Raw genomic sequence first — 23,744 nt, 5'->3', positions numbered from 1 at the left:
AAGCTGTAAATATGTACTATTAAGTTTCAATATGGAGTCTTAAGGTACTAATATGGACCCTTATAGAAGAAAATTGTGCCTTATGAAAGGGTACTGACCCATTGAGAGCATTTGTACATGTATTTCTGAGTGTACACTGCATAAAAAACTAATTACTGTAATTTGTTACAGCTAAATGTGTTTATTCCTCAAATTAAAGCTTTGGTCCCACTTTATATAAGGTGGCCTTAACTAATATGTATTTACACAGAAATTAATAATTCGTTACAATGAACTTATTGTGTAAATGCATGTGTTTACGGTGTACTTATGCTTGAGTAAATACCTGTATGTAATTACATCTGTACATTTGTAAATACACTGTTGACCATCTCTTACACCTTAACCCACCCTTAAACCTACCCATACCACCAAACCTGTCCATAACCCTACCCCTATCCCAACTCAAGAGCCCCACTAGTGTTCTCAAATACCTGTATGTAATTACATCTGTAATTAACTTCTGTAATTACATTTGTAAATACACTGTTGACCATCCCTTACACCTTAACCCACTCTTAAACCTACCCATACCACCAAACCTGTCCATAACCCTACCCCTATGCCAACTCAAGAGCACCACAAGTGTTCTCAAATACATTATGAACACAGAAAGTGCATATTATTTATTTTTTGATGCAAGTGCATCGTATTTAAGGACGCTTAATATAAAGTGGGAACAAAGTTTGACTTGGATGAAACTGAAAAAAGTAATGTAATATTAATCCCATCCAGAGGAAACCCGCGCCAACACGGGGAGAACATGCAAACTTCACATAGACCCAGCCGGGACTTCAACCTTCTTGCTGTGAGGCCACAGTGCTAATCACTGAGCCACCGTGTCGCTCCTATAATTTTTTTCGAATAATGCAATATAAAAATTAAGTAGTGACACATTAACCAATAGGGCAACGCAGTGGCGCAATAGGTAGTGCTGTCGCCTCACAGCAAGAAGGTAGCTGGTTCGAGCCTTGGCTGGGTCAGTTGGCGTTTCTGTGTGGAGTTTGCATGTTCTCCCTGCGTTCGCGTGGGTTTCCTCAGGGTGCTCCGGTTTCCCCCACAGTCCAAAGACATGCAGTACATGCGGAATTGGGTAGGCTAAATTGTCTGTAGAGCATGGAAGGGCATCCGCTGTGTAAAACATATGCTGGATAAGTTGGCGGTTCATTCCGCTGTGGTGACCCCAGATTAATAAAGGGACTAAGCCGACAAGAAAATGAATGAATGAATATTAACAAATAATTCTTCGTCAAACGATCTGAGATGGTTTAGTGCAGGGATGGGCAAACTCGATCCTGGAGGGCCGGTGTCCCTGCATAGTTTTGCACCAACCCTAATCAAACACACCTGCTTGTAGCTTTCTAGTGATCTTGAAGACACTAATTAGGGTGTTCAGGTGTGTTTGATTAGTGCTGGAGCAAAACTCTGCAGGGACACCGGCCCTCCAGGATCGAGTTTGCCCATGCCTGGTTTAGTGGCTGAAGGAAATAATTTCACCGCTGAGGAACAGGGAAAGTAAAGGTTCTGGAAATAAACCTTCGTCAAAACATTCTGTATGATACTTTTCCTAAACAGTTATTAGATAATCAAGCAAAGCCATATTGGACCTTTAGTCTACAAGATTTGACTGAAAAATAATAATCACGTTTTTTTACTTGCTAAAAAAAAAAAAATCAATCAGATGACAGAAGACTGCTCCAGGTTTATTAGCAATGCTTGAACATTTAGACTTTTATTATTATTTTAGTTTTTTATTTCTCTTTCAGAAGAGTAACAGACATCATTTGAGATTACTGAAGAGTTTGAGACAACAGAAGGTTCAAAAAAGAACAATCAACACTTTTTTAGGCACCTAAAGTAAAAGAACTAATCTCCTTGCACAGTATGTGTTTACACAGCTATATTTGAGCATACACTGGCTGTAATATAAGATCAATAAGTCAATGCAAAGTGCTTTTTCCATTACTTGAACTCAAAATAATTTAATTCACCTTCAAACTAGACAAGATTTAAAAAAAAAAAGAGGAAAATTCAAGTTTTAAATGATTTTTAGACTAAATTTGAACGTTTTAAATAAAAATAAAATTAAAATAATAAGAAATAAAAATGTTATTTAAAAAAACACGCATGTAACACATCAAAAACACTGATATTTTTCTATGTTATTAGTATAAAATAATAATAACATTGCAACTTGTTGTTCTGGCAGTGTTTTTGCTACAATATTTAACATTTTGGTTGCTAGAAGTCTTTTTCATTGACAAATAAACAGTTAGCAAAACAAATATGAGTATTCCAGTTGGTTTCTTTACACCAATCGCTATACATCAGAAATCAGAGACAGATGTACAGCATAAGCAACTACTATCATATATATATATATTTATTTGAAGAAATGAATACTTTTGTTTAGCAAGGATGTATTAGATTGATCAAAAATGTTAGTAAATACATTTTTAAGTTACAAAAAACCTTGTAAATTAATGGTGTTATATTGTACTTTCTATAATATCTGCAAATACTAATAAAAAACCCAATAAATCATGGTTTCCACTAAAATATAAAGCAGTACAACTTTTTTCAACACTGATAATGATCCGAAATGTTTCTTGATCATCAAATTAGCATTTGAATGACTGAAAATTTCAGCTTTAGACTGCAGATATAAATGACAGTTCACTATACTGTACAGTACTGTATATTCATTTTAAGTTGTAATAATATTTCAAAAATGTCCTGTATTTTCGATCAAATAAATGCACTCTTGGTGAGCGGTAGAGATGTATAGAGAGGAGTGAACATCAGAGAAATCCACAGGCAGTGACAGGCTGAAGCTAACAGCGGCTTCAGAATGATGCTCAAAGGCAGCGTAAACTCATCTGTTGGGATAAACGTGTGGTTCATTCGTCTCTCTCTGCTGTTGATCTGTCTCTCTGCCTGCGCTGAGACAGAAACTGCTGGACCACCGACGGCCAATCAGCAACATTCTCCACGCGCACATGACCTCCGGAATGGGCCAGTGAGATCTGACCACCTGCACAGAAACAGACAGCGCTGCTTGAGACACATGGCAAAGTCAAATAAGCTCAAATAAAATACTATTATGAAAATATTATAATCAAAAGGAATGTTTAAAAATATCAAATTCTTAATGTTTAATATAAAATATTACATTTATATTTAAATTAATCAATAAATCAGTTAATGATTGGAAATGCAAAGATTACACTATTAATTTGTTTATTTATTTGTGCATTTATTACCTTCATGACAAATATATCAGCTCTTTCATTCATTCATTCATTCATTCATTTATTCATTCATTCATTCATTCATTTTCCTTGGTCCACTAAAAAAAAATTATGAAACTATACATGTCTGATAATCATTATGTGATTAAAATATAAATTAAATATTAAGTATTAATGCATGCAATTTATTTTATTCAATTAATATGTATCGTTTGAGTGATTTTTTCTTTCAGTTTTCCTGATAAAGAATTTAATATTTCATATTTTACATCAAACATAAAAGTAAACTTCACAAAAATATGGTGAAAACAAAGGGTCAATATTTTTTAAAATAGATTTAATAGTATTTTATATTTAAAATTTACATTTAACATTGAAATGAATCTCCTATCAAATTATATAAGAAATGAACAGTATTTGTGTGTGTGTGTGTGTGTGTGTGTGTGTGTGTGTGTGTGTGTGTACTTGCCCTCTGGCAGGATCTGTGTCCTCTTGTTTCCTCTGACGCCGCTGACAGACGCCTGAGACAGAAGATCCAGAGAGCGAGAATCCGACAAACCTTCAGCATCTTCATCCTCATTCATCACATCACGAGACTCCGACGAGCACATCTTCCCTAAACACACAACAACAACCCAAAAAAAACTCAATATCACTACTGTTTCACTACACATTCACATAGAAAAATGCTCGGTACCACTTTATTTTGATGGTCCCTTTTACACATTTTCTTGATTGTAAATTACACTGAAAGTACTGTACATGGCAACGGATTCTCATTAGAGTTTTAGTAGACTGTTAGGTTGGGGTTAGGGTTAGTCTAAGCTGACATGTACTTGCAAAGTTTTTTATAGTCCGTTGAATGTCTGCTGGTGGAGCAGTGTCAGCAGATAATGAGCAACGAGGCTACTAGTACTCTATTGAGAATTAGTTGGCATGTAGTTGCAATGTAACTTACAGTTGAAGTCAGAATTTATATTTAAAATGACTTAAAGAGGACCTTTTTGCCTCTTTTGACAAGTTATAAAATAAGTCTCTCATGTGCCTAGAGTGTGTGTGTGAAGTTTCAGCTCAAAATAACACACAGATAATGTTGTCAAACTCTCTGAAACTGACCCTTTTAGACTTTGATCCTATTTGTGGCATTTTGGTGACTGTCACTTTAAATTCAAATGAGATTGTGCTCTTTTCAGCAGAGGGCGGAGCTAAAAACGCCTGTGTATCAGCATAGTGGCATACTCAAAAACAAGACTAACCTCCTATGCTACTGAGAGAGAGTTGGTCACTAATGGGCGGGGCTTTCCACCTCTGATGACATCATACAAAGTGAGAATGTCAATCAAAGTGTTTCTGCAGACTGTTTTGATCAAGTCTGATTATAAAACATACAATTAATGCATGTTTACCATTAGAAGCTGGATATATTCACACACTGCTGACAAACAGCTGTGTTTAAACCCCTTATAAACGTGATTTTAGCATAATAGGTGCCCTTTAATTGTGATAAAATTAAATGTACATAAGATGACACATGAAATTTAGCTAAACAGTAAATGTGACCATGGCATCAAATCAGCTTTTTCGTGGGAAAAAGGCTTATTTTACAACTTTCCTGGAGGTAAACAGTAAAACAAAAGTACATTTTGAATCCATTTCCAGGTCTGGTGGGAGGACTTTTAGCTTAGCTTAGCATAGATTATTAAATTGGATTAGACCATTAGCATATCGCTAATTAGTTTTCCTAATTAAACCTTGACTTAAACCTTGTATATGATAAACTTTCTTAAAATAGGAATATTATTGAAACTCTTTGATAATTTTTGAGCGAGATGCTAATTGTCTAATCCAATTTAATGATCTATGCTAAGCTAAGCTAAGCTAAAAGTGCTACCGCCTAACCCAAAGATCATCGAAATGCATTCAAAAATGGTAAAACTCAACAACTCCACTCTAGTACTGTACAAATAGAATATTTTCAAAAAAAGTGTTTATAAACATGCAAATAATGACAAACGAATCATACCTGCGCGTTTGCAGACAACTTTAACTGAGTAGAACAGGTTGGTGAACAGGTTGAATGGAGAGGGGATGCCAGATTTGCGGCTCATATCTCGAATTAAAACGGCACGGCCAAACTTCCACTCGGTGTCGGATTGAGCCTGTATTCGCTGATACGTGTCACTCATCATCGCGATCAGCAGGTTAATTAACACTATAAACGTTACCACAAGATACACACCGAACACCATTTTAGCCAACACCGCCGTAGCAGGAGGTGATCGATCCACATCGGGAATTTTATCAGGTTCAGTCAAACCAAACAACGCAAAAAAAAGCAGCACGGACATATTTAAAGGGCCAGGAACGGTCACTTCTGTCGTGTTGTTATGCTGTTCTTGTGGATAAAGCGGCTGGCATAATGCCGTGAGACTTAATGTAAATGCAGTGTGAAACAACATCAGGATCACAGCAAATCTGCACAGATCTTTAATCAAGTCTCTGATGATTATCGCCCACGGGCCGAATAAATGATGGAATGTGAGGAATTCGAGAAGCTGGATGAAACCGAGAGTCATCGCGACGGCTAGCAGGACATTACGAGCGAACAGACAATGCAGATGTGTTGGCGGCCACCATTGGGTGAACACTGCCAGCAGGTGGCAGAGTAGAGCAGCGGCAGAAAAACCCAAAAGCAGCAGACGGATCCAGGCTAATCCGGAGCGCTCGCCGGGGAACGTCAGCTCGGAGACTAGCATTCCACACAGCCAGATGAGCAGCAGACACTCGCTCCAGCTGGGCATCAGACGGGCCTGGGATAGAGGACTCACGGGTGGGTACACGATGGTGAGGATGAACAGAGTGAGCAGGAAGATGTGGGACACCAGGTGGCTCATGAACTTCACGATTGGGATGCTGTTGAAGCTGTGTGGAAAAACAAACAATTACATACAACCCAGACTCAATATTGATACGTACCCCTGTATACATTTCTGGAGAGTGGGAAATACGTCCCAGGAGGTATTTTTGCAGTTTTTGCTTTCCTGAATCCACCGGAGGCCGATGTGTACGCTTTTTCAGATCTCAAATTTCTCTCGTGTGTGTCATTCATGCCTGCTGTTCTCGCGTAAATCCTGACTGACTGACTAACTGACTGACTGATCGACCCACCGATCGATATCCCCACTTTTCTCCTTCCCTAAACCCAACCAATAGTGTTTTCAAAAGCACTGACTGGCCCGCCCACCCCTTCCCTAAACCCAACCAATAGTGTTTTTAAAAGCACCGATTGGCCCACCCACCCCCTTCCCTAAACCCAACCGATAGTGTTTTCAAAAACACTGATTGACCAGCCTACCCCTTCCCTATACCAAAGTAATAGTGTTTTCAAAAGCACAGATTGGCCCACCCACCCCTTCCCTAAACCCAACCAATAGTGTTTTCAAAAGCACCGATTGGCCTACCCACCCCCTTCCCTAAACCCAACCGATAGTGTTTTTAAAAACACAGATTGACCAGCCTACCCCTTCCCTATACCAAAGTAAGTTTTCAAAAGTACCAATTGGCCCACTCACCCCTTCTCTAAACCCAACTGATAGTGTTTTTAAAAACACAGATTGACCCGCCCACCCCTTCCCTAAACCCAACCAATAGTGTTTTGAAAAGCACCAATTGGCCACCCACCCCGTCCCTAAACCCAACCAATGTTGTTTTCAAAAGTAATGCATAAAAAGAACAGTTTTCGCGGGCGCCTGATTTTTACCATGTTTTTCAGATTTCACCACATTCTCACCCCGTTATTTACTTGTTTGTTTGTTTATTTCTTTCTGTTTTTGTTTTACCTGCTTTATGGAACTGTTCTTTACTGGACTCGAACCCTGTCATCGCAGCCAACTCCTCTCTGCATCTCAAGTCCATCGACATACGTGGCGAGCCACTGAGCAAACTGGTAACAGCGGACAAGCCATCCACAATGAGCTAAGCAGTCAGCTGGTACCGCAAAAAGAAACAGAAACCGTCGGCAGCGTCATACCGCCCCGTAGCATTCGTTTTAAAGGTGAAATGCAGTCATTTGTACCTCTGGCTACATAATTCATGCTCTTCAGAAATGTATACGGGGGTACATTTCCCAATGAGCCTGTGTTGATTACATACATTCTCTATTTGGCTGTTTTCCTCTATATTCCCATTTGGGCCACTCAGCCTATAGCAGAACAGCATTTACTGCGGGGCGGAGATAACAGCATCAAACAATTATGTTCTTCCAGTGCATTCATCCAGACTGTACCTGTGTGTGAGCGGCAGTGCGAGCAGGAGCCACAATGGCGGACACAGCAGCAGGCAGCAGAACAGTAGCAGGATCTTCCAGGAGTCCCACTGCAGGCCTCCACACCACACCTCTGTCAGGTACGTCTGCACCGCCGGCTGGGACACCACGCCCTTCTGCCGGCCCTCGATCAGGCAGTCCAGTACACTGAGCCCGCGGTGGTCCACGGCCCTGAGGATGGGACCCGCGCCCACACCCTGACCCCCAGCAGATGCGGATAAAGACAGCAGGTCAGACGCTATGAGCTCACAGTGACGCGCTGCAGCCTGCAGATCCACCGACCGCTCCTTTTCTCTGAGCGCACACACACTCAGAGCTCGAGACAGGCGCACAGCCGTATCCAGAGGTGCAGACGAGTGTAAAACCAGCTCCTCCAGAGACTGATTGTCATTCATGCGCCCGCACACCATCAGATTGAATATGAACTAATGAAAACAAACACATTTTGGTTAGTTTCAGAAGAATAAGAACAATTTTTAAAATGTTTAAGAATTTAGAAATGCATCAGCTGTTTGTTTATTCAGACACTTGATGGCGCCAAACAGACAAAAACGCAAAGCTGACAGAAACTAAAACAGCTGATGGAGTATACACTAACCTGTGCATTATTCAGACACTAGATGGCGCCAAACAGTCAAAAACACAAAGCTGACAGAAACAGCTGATGGAGTATACACTAACCTGTGCATTATTCAGACACTAGATGGCGCCAAACAGCAAAAACGCAAAGCTGACAAAAACAGCTGATGGAGTATACACTAACCTGTGCATTATTCAGACACTAGATGGCGCTAAACAGTCAAAAACACAAAGCTGCCAGAAACTAAAACAGCTGATGGAGTATACACTAACCTGTGCATTATTCAGACATTAGATGGTGCCAAACAGTCAAATACACAAAGCTGACAGAAACTAAAACAGCTGATGGAGTATACACTATCCTGCGCATTATTCAGACACTAGATGGCGCCAAACAGCAAAAACGCAAAGCTGACAAAAACAGCTGATGGAGTATACACTAACCTGTGCATTATTCAGACACTAGATGGCGCCAAACAGTCAAAAACGCAAAGCTGATGGAAACGAAAACAGCTGATGGAGTTTACACTAACCTGTGCATTATTCAGACATTAGATGGTGCCAATCAGTCAAAAACACAAAGCTGACAGAAACTAAAACAGCTGATGGAGTATACACTATCCTGCGCATTATTCAGACACTAGAGGGCGCCAAACAGTCAAAAACGCAAAGCTGATGGAAACGAAAACAGCTGATGGAGTATACACTAACCTGTGCATTATTCAAACACTAGATGGAGCCAAACAGTCAAAAACGCAAAGCTGATGGAAACGAAAACAGCTGATGGAGTTTACACTAACCTGTGCATTATTCAGACACTAGATGGCGCCAAACAGTCAAAAACACAAAGCTGACAGATACTAAAACAGCTGATGCAGTATACACTAACCTGTGCATTATTCAGACACTAGATGGCACCAAACAGTCAAAAACACAAAGCTGACAGAAACAGCTGATGGAGTATACACTAACCTGTGCATTCTTCAGACACTAGATGGCACTAAAACAGTCAAAAACACAAAGCTGACAGAAACAGAAACAGAAACAGCTGATGGAGTATACACTAACCTGCGCATTATTCAGACACTAGATGGTGCCAAACAGTCAAAAACACAAAGCTGACTGAAACAGCTGATGGAGTATACACTAACCTGCGCATTATTCAGACACTAGATGGTGCCAAACAGTCAAAAACACAAAGCTGACTGAAACAGCTGATGGAGTATACATTAACCTACACATTATTCAGACACTAGATGGCACTAAACAGTCAAAAACCACAGCATGACAGATTCACTGATGGTCAATGTGATTCTCAGTTCCCAGATGAGTCTGCTTTATTTAGCAGTTGTTATCTGGGAATAACATATTTTGGAATGTCGCGACTGGCCAATCAGAATAGAGTATTCCAGACAGCCGTGTAATAAAACAATATAAACCCCACACAGACTGAAGAGTGCAGCAGTGAGTCTGACCTTCTTGTCGTCCAGCAGCCGGAGTGTGTTTTTCTCTCGTCTTAGCAGGAATATGACAGCGGACTCGTGGTTCTGCTGAGCCGCGTACTGCAGCGGCGTCCGTCCGCTATGACACTCGGCACACGCAGATGCACCGCTCTCCACCAAAAACAACAACACCTCTAGACAGCCGGCTTCAGCAGCGTAATGCAGTGCCGTCCAGCCACTCTGAACACACACATAAACAAGTTACAAACCAAATATAGACACATGTTAACGAGTCCATTAAGATCAGCCTTATTTAGTTAATTAATTTAATTTTGTGATAGACACAGTAAAATATATTATTTTCCCCATTTATTTCTGCTTTTGAATTGCATTAAGGGAGTTTGATCTTTCTCCCAACAACTTTTAACCTCGAAAAGTTAAAAAAAGTGACTTTTATGAACATTTTTAATAGTTTAAAGTGCTAAATTGTCTGGGTTGGTGTTGTATATTACACTACAAAAATATAATGTAGTGAGTGAAGTTTATTTATAAACTTATTTGGAGAGGATCACGTGTTTATGATTGTAGCAGCCGGCCCCGCATTATTCAATTTATGATTCACCAATCAGATGATTCCTAAGCCACTATAAATACCCTCAGTTCCATATCACAGCCATCTTTGTTTTGAAGAATCCCCCCTTCCACCCCAACTCCTCCTCCTTTCCTAGATGGGTGACACGGTGGCCCAGTGGTTAGCACTGTTGCCTCACAGCAAGAACGTCACTGATTCTAGTCCTTACCAAGCCAGCCGACGTTTCTGTGTGGAGTTTACACATTCTCTCCGTGCTCACGTGGGTTTCCGCCGGGTTCCCCGGTTTCCTCCCACCATCCAAAAACATGCAACTTAAGTTAATTGACTAATCCAAATCAGCACCATAGACCCCTAGTAAGTAGTTATCTCTTAAGAGCAAGCACTATGTGTGGTTTATTCATAAACTAATTTTAAGAGGATGACGTGCTTATAATCAACACGGCTATCTCCTCATTAGCTCCGTAATCTGACCAATTAGATGATTACTGAAGCATTATAAATATCCAGAGTTTTTCACTCCAGTTATCTTCGTCTTGAAGCTTCCCCCCCCTTCCACCCCTACTTCCTCCCTCTTTTTCCGATGGGCGACACGGTAGCCCAGCGGCTAGCACTGTTGCCTCACAGCAAGAACACCACTAGTCCAACTTCCTACAGGACTGGTTGGTGTTTCTGTGCGGAGTTTACATGTTCTCCCCGTGTCCGCGTGGGTTTCCCCCGGTTTCCTCCCACCGTCCAAAAACATAAAACATAGTCAATCGACTAAACCAAATTATCAATGAAACAACCCTAGTTTACACTTCTCACGCAGCGACAAGCAGGGGAGCTCTCGAGACCTACCTGAGCTCGAACTCCCCTCTCGCCCTTCTAACGGGTGGGAGCCCCAGGCTCGAGGATATTACGAGCTCAGGGCTCTCTCCTGGGACACCATGCCAAATACGCTTTATTGATTATCAGCTAAGTGTGAACTCTTGAACTGTTCATTAGCTACTACAGCAGGAGAGTTCTCCAGACCTTCCTGAGCTCAAACTCCCCTCTCGCCCTTCTAACGGGTGGGAGCCCCGGGCTCGAGGATATTACGAGCTCAGGGCTCTCTCCCAGGACAGCATGCCAAATACGCTTTATTGATTATCAGCTAAGTGTGAACTCTTGAACTGTTCATTAGCTACTACAGCAGGGGAGTTCTCCAGATCTACCTGAGCTCAAACTCCCCTCTCGCATTGCAAAAGGGAGGGAGCCCCAGGCTAGAGGATCTTATGAGCTCAGGGCTCTCTCCCGGGACAGCATGCCTAACAAGCTTTATAATCAATCATCAGCTAAGTGTGAACTCTTGAAACTGCAGCACCTTCTCTGTTGTTTTACAGACTTATTTCTCTATATATTATTTCTTATACACTATATTATTTTCAGCATATTATATTATTATAATTTTTTTTGTTGATTAAAAGGTCAATAAAAGTCACTTTATTAAACTGGTGAATTTTCAACACACAAAAGACAACAGAGCAGAGCTCAACATCCCATAATGCAATTCACAACCGCAAATAAACAGAACACACACAAAAAACAGAGACTGTTCATTAGCAGATTGTACAGTGCATGAACTGAATCATTGACTGAAATGAAGCGATTCTCCATGTTGAGGGGTCAGTGGTGCTCACCATGTCGGTATGATTGATTTCAGCTCCTTGTCCCAGCAGGACTCGCACCATGTCCACGTGTCCGTGTGCGGCGGCCAGATGCAGAGCGGAGCGTCCCCGTCTGTCCGTCTGATGGAGCAGAGATGAGGAGCGGCTGAGCAGGAGACCCACCACTGCTGTGTGTCCGCACTGAGCCGCCAGATGAAGAGGGCTGGAGCCCTGAACGTGTTCAACAGATTCAGGAAAATTTCACAGTATGTCTGATAATACTTTTTCTTCTGGAGAAAGTCTTATTTGTTTTATTTCGGCCAGAATAAAAGCAGTTTTACATTTTTTAAAGCCATTTTAAGGTCAATATTATTAGCCCCCTTAAGCAATATTAGTTTTGGATAGTCTCCAGAACAAACCACTGTTATACAATGACTTGCCTAATTACCCTAACTTTACACTAATTAACCTAGTTAAGCCTTTAAATGTCACTTTAAGCTGAATATTAGTGTCTTGAAGAATATCTAGTTTAATATTATTTACTGTCATCATGGCAAAGAGAAAATAAATCAGTTATTAGAAATGAGTTATTAAAACTATTATGATTGGAAATGTGTTGTAGAAAATCTGCTCTCCGTTAAACAGAAATTAAGGAAAAAAATATACAGGAGGGCTAATAATTCTGACTTCAGCTGTATGCACTGTAACTGAGCTCTCACCTGAATGTTTGTTTCCGCATCGGCCTGAACACCAGGACAGTTCAGCAGCAGGCGGACCACACTCTCATGACCCGACTGAGACGCCAGATGAAGAGGAGTAAAACCTGACTGAACACACGCACGCACGCACGCACACACACACACACATACACACACACACACACACACACACACACACACACACACACACACACACGTTTCTTTTTGTGAAAAGTGGGTACATTACATAGGTTTCCATTCATTTTATACTGTCCAAACCGTATATTGTATTGCCCTAACCCCACCCTACCCCTAAACCCAACATCACAGGAGACAGTGTGCAGCTTTACTCTCTGATTAAACTCATCCTGTGGGATTTATAAGCATTTTGAGAAATGAGGACTTCACCAATGTCCTCAAATTTCACCTCGTTTTTGTAATACCTGTGTCATACCTATGTCATTATACAGATTTGTGTCCTGACATGTCACAAAACACGTACACGTACACACACACACACACACACACACACAAACAACATCACATTTTTTTTACATTCCTTAAAAAATTACTGTTTTATTCCTTTTTTTAAGTAAGTCAAGATTGTAATATATTACTTCACCCAAAACTGATTCCCGAGGGTGAATGTTTTAACAATATGCTTAATGCTTGAACTGCATTCAGGTTGGTTTACACCCATTTCTTAACAAGAGCAAAGTTCAACAAGACTCATCATTGAAGACTTTCAAAATGCACATCTTCAATATTTTATGCAGTTTCTAACAGCTATTTCTTTAAAAGATATAACCTTAGGGGACGTGTGTGGAGTTTGCATGTTCTCTCCATGTTGGCGTGGGTTTCCTCTGGGTGTTCCGGTTTCCCCCACAGTCTAAACACATGCGCTATAGGGGAATTGATCAACTAAATTGGCCGCAGTGTATTGTGTGTGAATGTGTGCGTTTCCCAGTACTGCATTGCTGCTGGTAGGGAATCTGCTGTGTAAAACATATGCTGGATAAGTTGGCGGTTCATTCCGCTGTGGAAACCCCTGATGAATAAAGGGACCAAGCTGAAGGAAATGAATGAACCTTTTAAGAGCTATTTGGGTTTAGATTTGGCTACCTATAATAGCCCTGTGTAAGGACACGTATTAAGTAATAAAACCGTATTAATTTTATCTGATGAACTTGAAAACAGCAATGCTCAGATCCTAAGTTTGACCCCCAGTGTAAACAAAACACTCCACATTATATTAAAAATGAAGGAATGAGGCATAGCTTTTTCTTTTTCACTTGTTTAAGACATGAATGTGACTTTTTTCTTCTGTCTGAGCTGCTGTAAAAGCATATGAAGTTCTGATTGTAAATGATTGAGTGTATCAGTGTGTGTTGCGTCACCTCAGCTAAAGGCTGTTGTCTCTTTATGTCATCTTTGCCACTGACTGTGGGGAATTCGCTTCGTATCGTCGCAGGAACTTTAGTCAGGATTTCTCTGACGAAATCCATCTGTCCGAAAGAGGCCGCCACATGCAGAGCTGTAAACCCTGTCTACACACATAAACACACACACACACACAGAGACAGGTCATTGACAGTAAAACAGTCTCTTCTGCTTGACTTTTCTAGGCAGATCTCCTGTGATGAGGTGAAGCACCTTAGAACTCTGGATCTTCAGGGGAACGCTTCCTCTCAGCACCTCCAGGATGTGTGTGTGGCCGTTTTTGCCTGCCAGGTGAACAGCCGTCATGCCTTCCTGAAAGGGTCAAAGGTCAAGCAGATGAAGATTCGTTTCCATCCACCTGTTTTTATGTGCATGTTGGAATCTCACATCAAAAGTTCTCGAGTGAAATAACAAGGTATGCAAACATTTTGAAAATAGTAATAGTAAACCATTACTATGAGGAAACGCATTTGTTGAATAAACTCCAGAATGTAATAATACTTTAAAATCTATTCTGAATGTAACTGGGAGCCAGTGAAAATACCTGAGAACAACTCAACTCAACTTATTTCTATAGCACTTTCAACAAACCACAATGGGTACCAAAGGGCTGTACATAAAACAAACGCATGCAAATATACACAAAAACCAAAATACATGAACTCACATCACATGATTAAAAGCTAAAGTAAATAAGTGTGTTTTCAGTGACCTCTGAAAAGACTCAAAAGTTGGAGCTGTTCTTAAGGAGAGTGGAAGATCGTTCTTGGAGTGGCTACTGAGAACGCTCTATCACCTCGACATTTTAAGCGCGATCGTGGAACTTGCAGATAGAGACGATCCTTAGAGCGAAGAGATCTCACACGTTGGTGTATAATAATTAGCTCAAAAATATAGGTGTGATGTGCTCTGATTTCCTGGTTCTGGTCAGAATCCTGGCAGTAGCGTTCTGGATGAGCTGCAACTGTCTGACTGAGGAGTCCATTACAGTAATCCAAACTGCTGCTGATAAAACCATGAACAAGTTTCCTCACTGGAAACAAAGCATCTAATTCTTGCAATGTTTTGAGATGATAGTATGCTGATTTACTTATGACTACTGAAACTCATATCTGACTCCAGAATAGCACCAAGATTCTTGACCTTATTTTATGATTTCCATTTTCCAGTATTTTGTGATTTATTTATTAACATTTTAAAGTGCAACAGACTTTCAATAAGGAGACAGAAAACTTTCATATACATATCTCAAAAATAATTTGAGTTCAGAAGACAAACATCAGATGTTGTATGAGTTTGGAACGACATGATTGTGATTAACATAATAATAAAAAAACAATAATAATGTCATCAATTTGCCTACTTTCATGTTATTCCAAAGTATTTAATTCATTCATTCATTCATTCATTTTCTTTTTGGCTTAGTCCCTTTATTAATCCGGGGTCGCCACAGCGGAATGAACCGCTAACTCATCCAGCATTTGTTTTACGCAGCGGATGCCCTTCCAGCCACATTCATGCACTAGGGACAATTTAGTCTTCCCAATTCACCTGTACCGCATGTCTTTGGACTGTGGGGGAAACCAGAGCACCCAGAGGAAACCCACACGAAGGCAGGGAGAACATGCAAACTCCACACAGAAACGCCAACTGACCCAGCCAAGGCTCGAACCAGCGACGTTCTTGCTGTGAGGCGACAGCACTACCTACTGCGCCACTGCCTCGCCCCAAAGTATTTAATTTGTATTGTAATTATTATTATTATTAATGTTATTCATTCATTCATTTTCTTTTCAGCTTAGTCCCTTTATTAATCCGGGGTCGCCACAGCGGAATGAACCGCCAACTTATCCAGCACGTTTTTACGCAGCGGATGCCCTTCCAGCCGCAACCCATCTCTGGGAAACATCCACACACACTCATTCACACATACACTCATACACTACGGACAATCTAGCCTACCCAATTCACCTGTACCACATATCTTTGGACTGTGTGGGAAACCGGAGCACCCGGAGGAAACCCACGCGAGCGCAGGGAGAACATGCAAACTCCACACAGAAACGCCAACTGAGCCAAGGCTTGAACTAAAGACCCAGTGACTTTCTTGATGTGAGGCGACAGCACTACCTACTGTGCCACTGCATCGCCCCTATTAATATTATTATTGTTATTATTAAATGTGTAAGATTTTAAGGTATATTTTACCCAAAAATGAACATTGGCATCACGTACTTACCCTAGGCTTGTTCTAAACCAGTAAAGTGATGTGATTTAGTTTGAACAGGTCATATGATCAGATGTAAATGTGTGTTTCAGGGACTTTGCATTAATGGAGTTTGCAGCTTTCCATTGTTGCAGATCTGAAATGTTGTTCTGCTGATTGTAAAAGGCCTCAGCCCTCCGTCAGTCCTTCATCACAGTGCTTCAGTATTATTATTCTTCTATTATTATTCCCTCCAGAACTGTCTTAAGTCAAAAGCCACGGCATTCACCGCGTTCATTGCGTTTCATCTTCAGCGGCGCAAAAAACACCCCACTGGCAAATCCCACTCACTAAACTACAAGTCTCTGATCAATATTTGCCTTTAATTTATCAGGAAGTGATGATTCTGTTCTCTTTTGATTCTCATTGGATGGAAACACAAGTGTTTTACGCAATATTACAGTTTTGCGCATACATTTACATGGAAACACAGCTAGGTTTCTGTATTAGATTTGCTGTTATTCTTCTGATAGAGCCGTGTTTGTAACTCACTCCATCCTCCTCCGTCACTGAAGCTCCAGCCTCCAGAAGGACCTTCACCACTTCAGCGTGTCCACCGGCAGCAGCCAGATGAAGAGGACACAAACCATGAGCCTGAGGGAAACAACACATACAGGCTGATTACACAAAAAATAAGTTATTAGATTCATCTTAAAAACATAGTCAAGTCACAATGAGTTAGGGATGCACGGGGACTATAATTTTCAGTCAGCCAGCCTAATCGCTTCCGGTGAACTGACACGCCATTGCAAAATCATCACATTTAAGATCTGATTTCTTTAAAAATCAGTGATCTTCCCTGCCTGATTGATATACAATAAAAAGTAGGAATCAGACCGTAACAAGAACACGGAATTAAATGACAATGTTTTGCGCCATGTCTTTAAAATATGGATAAGTATTGAACCACTGTATTTTCAATGGAGTTTCTACGCTAGCCTGCTGCTACTGATGGCGCTTGCATCAACGCTTTCATCTCGTTTTTACACTTGAACAACTAAGTCTAAGTCTATTTAACTGATTATATTTAGTTACATTACAACATTGGTGCTGTAAAAGGGCACATACACCTTTAACCAGAAGTTTATCGTTGGCTGAAAATCACCAGCAGAAAAAAAAAACACATCCAGGGTTATTACACAAAAATAAGCTATTAGATTAATCTTAAATACAGAAAAAAAAAGTTGGTAATACTTTAGTTTAGTCACAGTTCACACCGTTTACTTCTTGCTTATTACCTGCCTATTATTAAGATATGAACTGCATTGAAAAAAAGGATTCATTGGATTTACTAACATTTTTAAGGTAAGTGGTTGCAAATGATTTATATGAGCTGAATTCAACAAACAAATTGAGTTAACATTACTCATTTTCTTACATAGTTTATGTTTAACGGAGAGCAGGTTTTAATCATAATAAATTGATTAACTCATTTCTAAAAGCTGATTTCTTTTCTCTTTGCCATGATAACAGCACATAATATCAGACTAGATATTCTTCAAGACACTAGTATTCAGCTTAGAGTGACATTTAAAGGCTTAACTAGGGTAATTAGGGTAAAGTTAGGGTAATTAGGCAAGTCATTGTATAACAGTGGTTTAGTCTGGAGACAATCCAAAACTAATAGGGGGCTAATAATATTGACCTTAAAATGGGTTTAAAAAAATTTAAAACTGCTTTTATTCTAGCCAAAATAAAACAAATAAGACTTTCTCTAGAAGAAAAAATATTAGAGGAAATACTGTGAAATTTTCCTTGCCCTGTTAAAAATAATTTGGGAAATAATTAAAAAAGACAAAAAAATTCAACAGACTTCAACCGTACAGTATGCATAGCTCAACCTGTAAGCGCCGCTGTGCTGACCTTGTGGTTGAGCGTGCCGACTCCTCCTTGGTTAAACATGAGCAGTTCTCTGATGACAGACACACTGCCTTTGGCCGCAGCGATGTGCGTGCATGTCGACCCATCCTCGTTCGCTAGTGTGGCCAATTCAGGTCTGAGTCTCAGAAACAACTTCACCACTTCTGAATGGTCGCTCTCAGCCGCCAGATGGAGAGGAGTCTGACCTCGCTGAAACAACCAGATCATTTAGAGTTACTGAGACATTTATAGATCAGTCTACAATGACCAATTCTTTCCAAACAGAGATATTCAAGTCATCTGATGAAATTTTGTATCTCAATATACAGACATGGACAAAATTGTCAGTACTCTTTTAGTGTTTAATTAGTTTGCCTGTTTTAATCATTCTGTTGAATCACAATCACAGTACTAGTCATTCGTTTTTTTGGGGTAATTTTGATTAATCATTACCTTTTGAGTTTTCTTTCTCCAACAGAAGGGTACTGTTATGATCACCAGTGATCTAGCGGCTGTGGATCGCTGGAGAACTACAAACAAACCACACTAACGAACTACAACTCCCAGCATGCACCTCGCACACACCAGTTTCTGTTTCCCACTGATTACATACACACAGCCAAAAGAGGGACTGTTTACAAGGACTATTTACACAGCACGCACACACACTTCTGGGCTGAGTCTTTTTCACTGTCATTGTAACATTACAAAGCGTTAATCCTATCTAGTCATTCTGTGTTTGATCCCTGCCTAGTTTTTCCATTATTGATTCTTTACCACCTGTACCGACCACTCGCCTGTTTTTGACTAAGATATTGAATTACCTTTATGCTACTGTTTGTCCCTGTCTTTTACCATTGGCTGAATGACTTCTCTTTAAATAAACTGGACGTGGATCCTCATCTCCATTGCCAGTGTCCTTACTTTACAGGTACTGACGGTATTGTCCACGTCTGTGCATCTCAGTAACATTTAAGTCATATGTCCCACTGATAATCATTAAAAATAATCGTGATTATCATTTTTCCCCCTAATCAATCAGCCCTTAGAATCAGTGATATATTGTCTGTGTGTGTGTGTTGTGAAGCTCACGCTGTCGGTGGCAGTGATGTCGGCTCGGAGGCTCAGCAGGCTGCTGCAGACGTCCAGCTGTCCACTCATGGCAGCCAGATGCAACGGCGTCTGCTTCCTCTGTGCAAACAACACATGCAGATTCATCCCTCAGGCTTGAAGATCTGCTATACACAGCTGAAGTCAGAATTATTAGCCCTCCTGAATATTTTTCCATTCATTTCTGATTAACTGAGCTCATTTTTTTCAATGCATTACTGAGCATAATAAACTCATCTCTAATAACTGATGTCTTTTCTCTTTGCCATGATAACAACACATAATATTAGACTAGATATTCTTCAAGACACTAGTATTCAGCTTAGAGTGACATTTAAAGGCTTAACTAGGGTAATTAGGGTAAAGTTAGGGTAATTAGGCAAGTCATTGTATAACAGTGGTTTGTTCTGGAGACCATCCAAAACTAATATTGCTTAAGGGGGTTAATAATATTGACCTTAAAAATGGGTTTAAAAAATTTAAAACTGCTTTTATTCTGGCCGAAATAAAAGAAATAAGACTTTTTCCAGAAGAAAAAATATTATAGGAAATACTGTGAAAATTCCTGAATCTGATCAACATCATTTGGGAAATATTTGAAAAAGAAAAAACAAAATTAATAATTTTGACTTCACCTATATATTTATATATATATCTTATTGATCTCTTACCAGAGACAGAGCATCAACACTGGCCTGATGGTTCTCCACCAGCAGCCGAACGAGCCGCGCTGACCCATTCTGAGCACTTAGATGGAGAGGCGTCAGGCCCTGCTTGGTTTTGGCATTCACAAAAGCCTTATGGGAAAGCAGGACATCCACGATGTCTTGATGACCGCGTTGTGCTGCAAGATGAATGGCTGCCTTTCCCTCCTGCTCATATTACAAACTAAATATCAGTACAGTCTAGCCCAAAATTCAAATGAAATCAATAAATAAATCGAAAATCTAAAAATCAAAACTCTTTCAAATGTTATTAAAGACTGTAATAACAGTAAAGTTTGACCTCATCAAAAACGTCTACTCGGGCGTTATTCTGCAGCAGGATCTTCACCACCTCTGTGTGACCCTGATCTGCAGCTAGTAGAAGAGGAGACCAGCCGTTCTGGATCAACACACACACACACACACACACACACACAAACACAAACAAAGTGAAGTGAGTACTATCAATAGTCAATTGACCCACCCAAGTGCATACACACATACACAGAAGAAAGAAAGAAAGAGTACCTACATATGATCTGTAGAAGTCATGAATAAGTGTCCTCAGATATGTGAGTGTATCTTTAGTGTTGTACCTTGGAGTGTTTGTTGATGGCTGTCTGGATCTGGTTTGTGGGGACGTTCCTGAGCATCTCCTGCAGAACTGTAGTGTTCCCCACCCTGGCGCTGTAATGAAGAGGCGTCTCTCCAGTCTGGGAAAAAAAAACAAAAACAAAGAAAACAAACAACAAAAACCCAAAACAAAACAAAAATCAAATAAATTCAAATAAAATCAAAACACAAAACAAAACAAAAAAAGCACAAAAAAACACAAAACAAAATAAAACAAAAAACAAGCCAAAACAAAACAAAACACAAAATAAAACCAAACCAAACACAAAACAAACCAAAAAACAAACCAAAACAAAAAAACAAAACAAAAAACAAAAACACAAATAAAACAAAACCAAAAAAATAAAATAAATAAAATATTAATAATAATAATAATAATAATAATAATAATAAAACAGAAAACAAACAAAATAACAAAACAAAACAGAAATCAAAATAAAACACAAACAAACACAAAATAAAACCAAACCAAACACAAAACAAACCAAAAAACAAACCAAAACAAAAAACAAAAACACAAATAAAACAAATAATAAAACACAAAACAAACAAACAAAACACAACAAAAAACAAAATAACAAAAAAAACAGAAATCAAATCAAATAGTCAAAACACACAAAAAAACACAAAAAAACAAAACAAAAAACAAAAATCAAATCAATTCAAATAAATCAAAACACAAAACAAAACAAAAAACAAGCAAAACACATCAAAACAAAACTCAAAACAAAACACAAAAAAATAAAAAACAAACAACACACAAAACAAAAATCAAAACAAAACAAAACACAAAAAATAAAAAACAAACAACACACAAAACAAAACAAAACAAAAATCAAAACAAAACACAAAAAATAAAAAACAAACAATACAAAACAAAACAAAAATCAAAACAAAAAACAAAAAACTCAAAATAAAACAAAAACAAAAAACAAAAAAACACACAAAAAATAAATAAATAACAAAACAAAACAAAATTTAAATAAAAAACACCAAACAAACAAAAAAACACAAAATAAAACAAAACAAAAATCAAAACAAAACAAAAACATGTTATTTAACAGAGATGCATGAAAGCATGCTTGGCCAGACTGTACTGCATTTACACAGTTTTGACCAGCAGGCGGCGCCAGCTTCAAGTCAAACTAAAAATCCATTCTAAACACTGAATCATTTTGCACTGATTTTTTTCTAAACGTTTATTTAGCCACCACTGCTATCTGCATACTACACAGATTAATGTCAAAATGATAACAATGTGACTAGCGCTAACTAAAACTGATATAGATTGCATTTAATTTCAAATGTCACACTTTATCATGAATTAATATTGAGCAATATCTCTTTATCATATTAAAAATATTCCAGTTTTTTTCCAATCAATTTGCTACAAATTTCAGAACTCTAACATAAAATTCACAACCACTGACAAAATTGCACATTTTTACATAACTCTTTTGTCTAAAAAAGATTTTTAAAATAACAGTTTAACATCAAATTAATTATGTTTCAAAATGCCACAGTCATCCATTACATCTGAAATAACTGTACACACACACACACACACAGACCTGTCGTGTGACTGCAGTGATGTCAGCCTGATGCTCCATCAGGATCTGGATGATGGTGGTGTCCTCCTCCGGCTGATGAAGCGCATCCGTCCTGAGCTCTGCTGCCAGATGAAGCGTCGTCTCTCCGTCCTGCACAGTTCACACTTTTACTCACATCCAGAAGACAAGAAATAAGAACCCAAACACTTTGGGAAACCACTTTACAAATGTTCCCACTAGTATAGCAATACCAGTAAACTGTGACTCTTTTTGGTACCAATGAGGAAAACGGCCCATAAATCAAACAGGATGAAGTATTTTAAAGACGTAAGAATGCAGACTGGATTGGAGGGCTGGGTTTATGGTTAGAGGAGAGTATATAGAGTATGCACAGTATAAAAATCCTTACATCTAGTCCCCATAAAGATAGCTGTGCAAGTGTGTGTGTGTGTGTGTGTGTGTGTGTGTGTGTGTGTGTGTGTGTTTGAGTCTGACCTGGTTGCCTTCACACACACAGAGTTCTGCATCCTGTCGGCTCTTCTCATTGGTCAGAAAAGTTAAAATCTCCTGCACCACATGAGCGTGACAGTGACGCACCGCCACATGCAGAGGACTCTCTCCAACCTCAATAAAGAAATCACAGTTATTTTATACACAAATATAGAATTTTCTATAATACAGAAGGTCAAATACTGAAGACAAGTCAATCTATAATACGAGAAAAAAAGCAAAAATGTAAATAAATAGCATTGCATAAGAGGAAAATTAAATTAATGTGCTTTTTTAAGGAGAAGGGTGTTGAATTAATACATATAGATAACATTTAAAGCATACAAAATATAAAGAAGACATTTTTCTTAGTGTTATTATTATAATAAATGATGAATAAATGCAAATAAAAGAATGCAAAAACACATGTATAACTAAAAACAAGAATTAAAAAACAAACTAAAAAGACAGTAAATATTTTTACATTAAGAAAACATCTACAAACACACAAATAAATGAATAAATAAATAAATTAGTTAATTAATTAATTAAATAAAAATACCTAAATAATTTTACATATTATAAAATAATTTACATAAGGAAAAATGCACACATGTACAAACACATGAATAAAAATAAATAAAATAAAATAAATTAATTAATTAAACTAACAAAAATACATAAATAATTTTACATAAATAAATAAAACAAACAAATAAACTACAAATACATGAATAATTTTACATAAATAAATAAATGAATAAATAAAACAAACAAATAAACTACAAATATTTAAATAATTTTACATACATAAATAAATAAAAAACAACTAAATAAAACCAACAAATAAACTACAAATATATAAATAATTGTACATAAATAAATAAATAAATAAATAAATAAATAAATAAATAAAACTAACTAAAAATACATAAATAATTGTACATAAATAAATAAATAAATAAATAAAACCAACAAATAAACAACAAATACATGAATAATTTTACATAAATAAATAAATGAATAAAAAAAATATATAAATAAATAAATACAACTAAGAAATAAACAAAAATATTTAAATAATTTAACATAAAAAAAAATATTAAAAAACTAACAAATGAACTAAAGTACATAAATAGTTT

At 38.4% G+C, this 23,744-nt stretch overlaps 1 protein-coding gene across 1 annotated transcript in view; it reads right to left on the bottom strand.

Moving 5' to 3' along the window:
* Positions 1–2,614: 2,614 nt before the first annotated feature.
* The window catches only part of trpn1 (transient receptor potential cation channel, subfamily N, member 1), a 46,576-nt gene continuing 25,446 nt past the window's right edge, over positions 2,615–23,744 (bottom strand). Inside the window, exons 13-29 of the mRNA XM_056479796.1 lie at positions 22,609–22,737; positions 22,135–22,263; positions 20,527–20,643; positions 20,232–20,330; positions 19,898–20,098; positions 19,209–19,307; positions 18,120–18,326; positions 16,749–16,850; positions 14,204–14,302; positions 13,948–14,097; positions 12,572–12,679; positions 11,886–12,083; positions 9,669–9,875; positions 7,576–8,039; positions 5,314–6,212; positions 3,760–3,906; positions 2,615–3,073 (exon numbers count right to left, since the gene is read on the bottom strand). Of these exons, the coding sequence (XP_056335771.1) occupies positions 2,940–3,073; positions 3,760–3,906; positions 5,314–6,212; positions 7,576–8,039; positions 9,669–9,875; positions 11,886–12,083; positions 12,572–12,679; positions 13,948–14,097; positions 14,204–14,302; positions 16,749–16,850; positions 18,120–18,326; positions 19,209–19,307; positions 19,898–20,098; positions 20,232–20,330; positions 20,527–20,643; positions 22,135–22,263; positions 22,609–22,737 (3,489 nt within the window). The 3' untranslated portion in view covers positions 2,615–2,939. The remainder of the gene's footprint in view (positions 3,074–3,759; positions 3,907–5,313; positions 6,213–7,575; positions 8,040–9,668; positions 9,876–11,885; positions 12,084–12,571; positions 12,680–13,947; positions 14,098–14,203; positions 14,303–16,748; positions 16,851–18,119; positions 18,327–19,208; positions 19,308–19,897; positions 20,099–20,231; positions 20,331–20,526; positions 20,644–22,134; positions 22,264–22,608; positions 22,738–23,744) is intronic.

The sequence above is a fragment of the Danio aesculapii genome, chromosome 19 (genome assembly GCF_903798145.1).
Source record: "Danio aesculapii chromosome 19, fDanAes4.1, whole genome shotgun sequence".
Lineage (NCBI taxonomy): Eukaryota > Metazoa > Chordata > Actinopteri > Cypriniformes > Danionidae > Danio > Danio aesculapii.
This window is presented reverse-complemented; position numbering and strand designations above follow the sequence as displayed.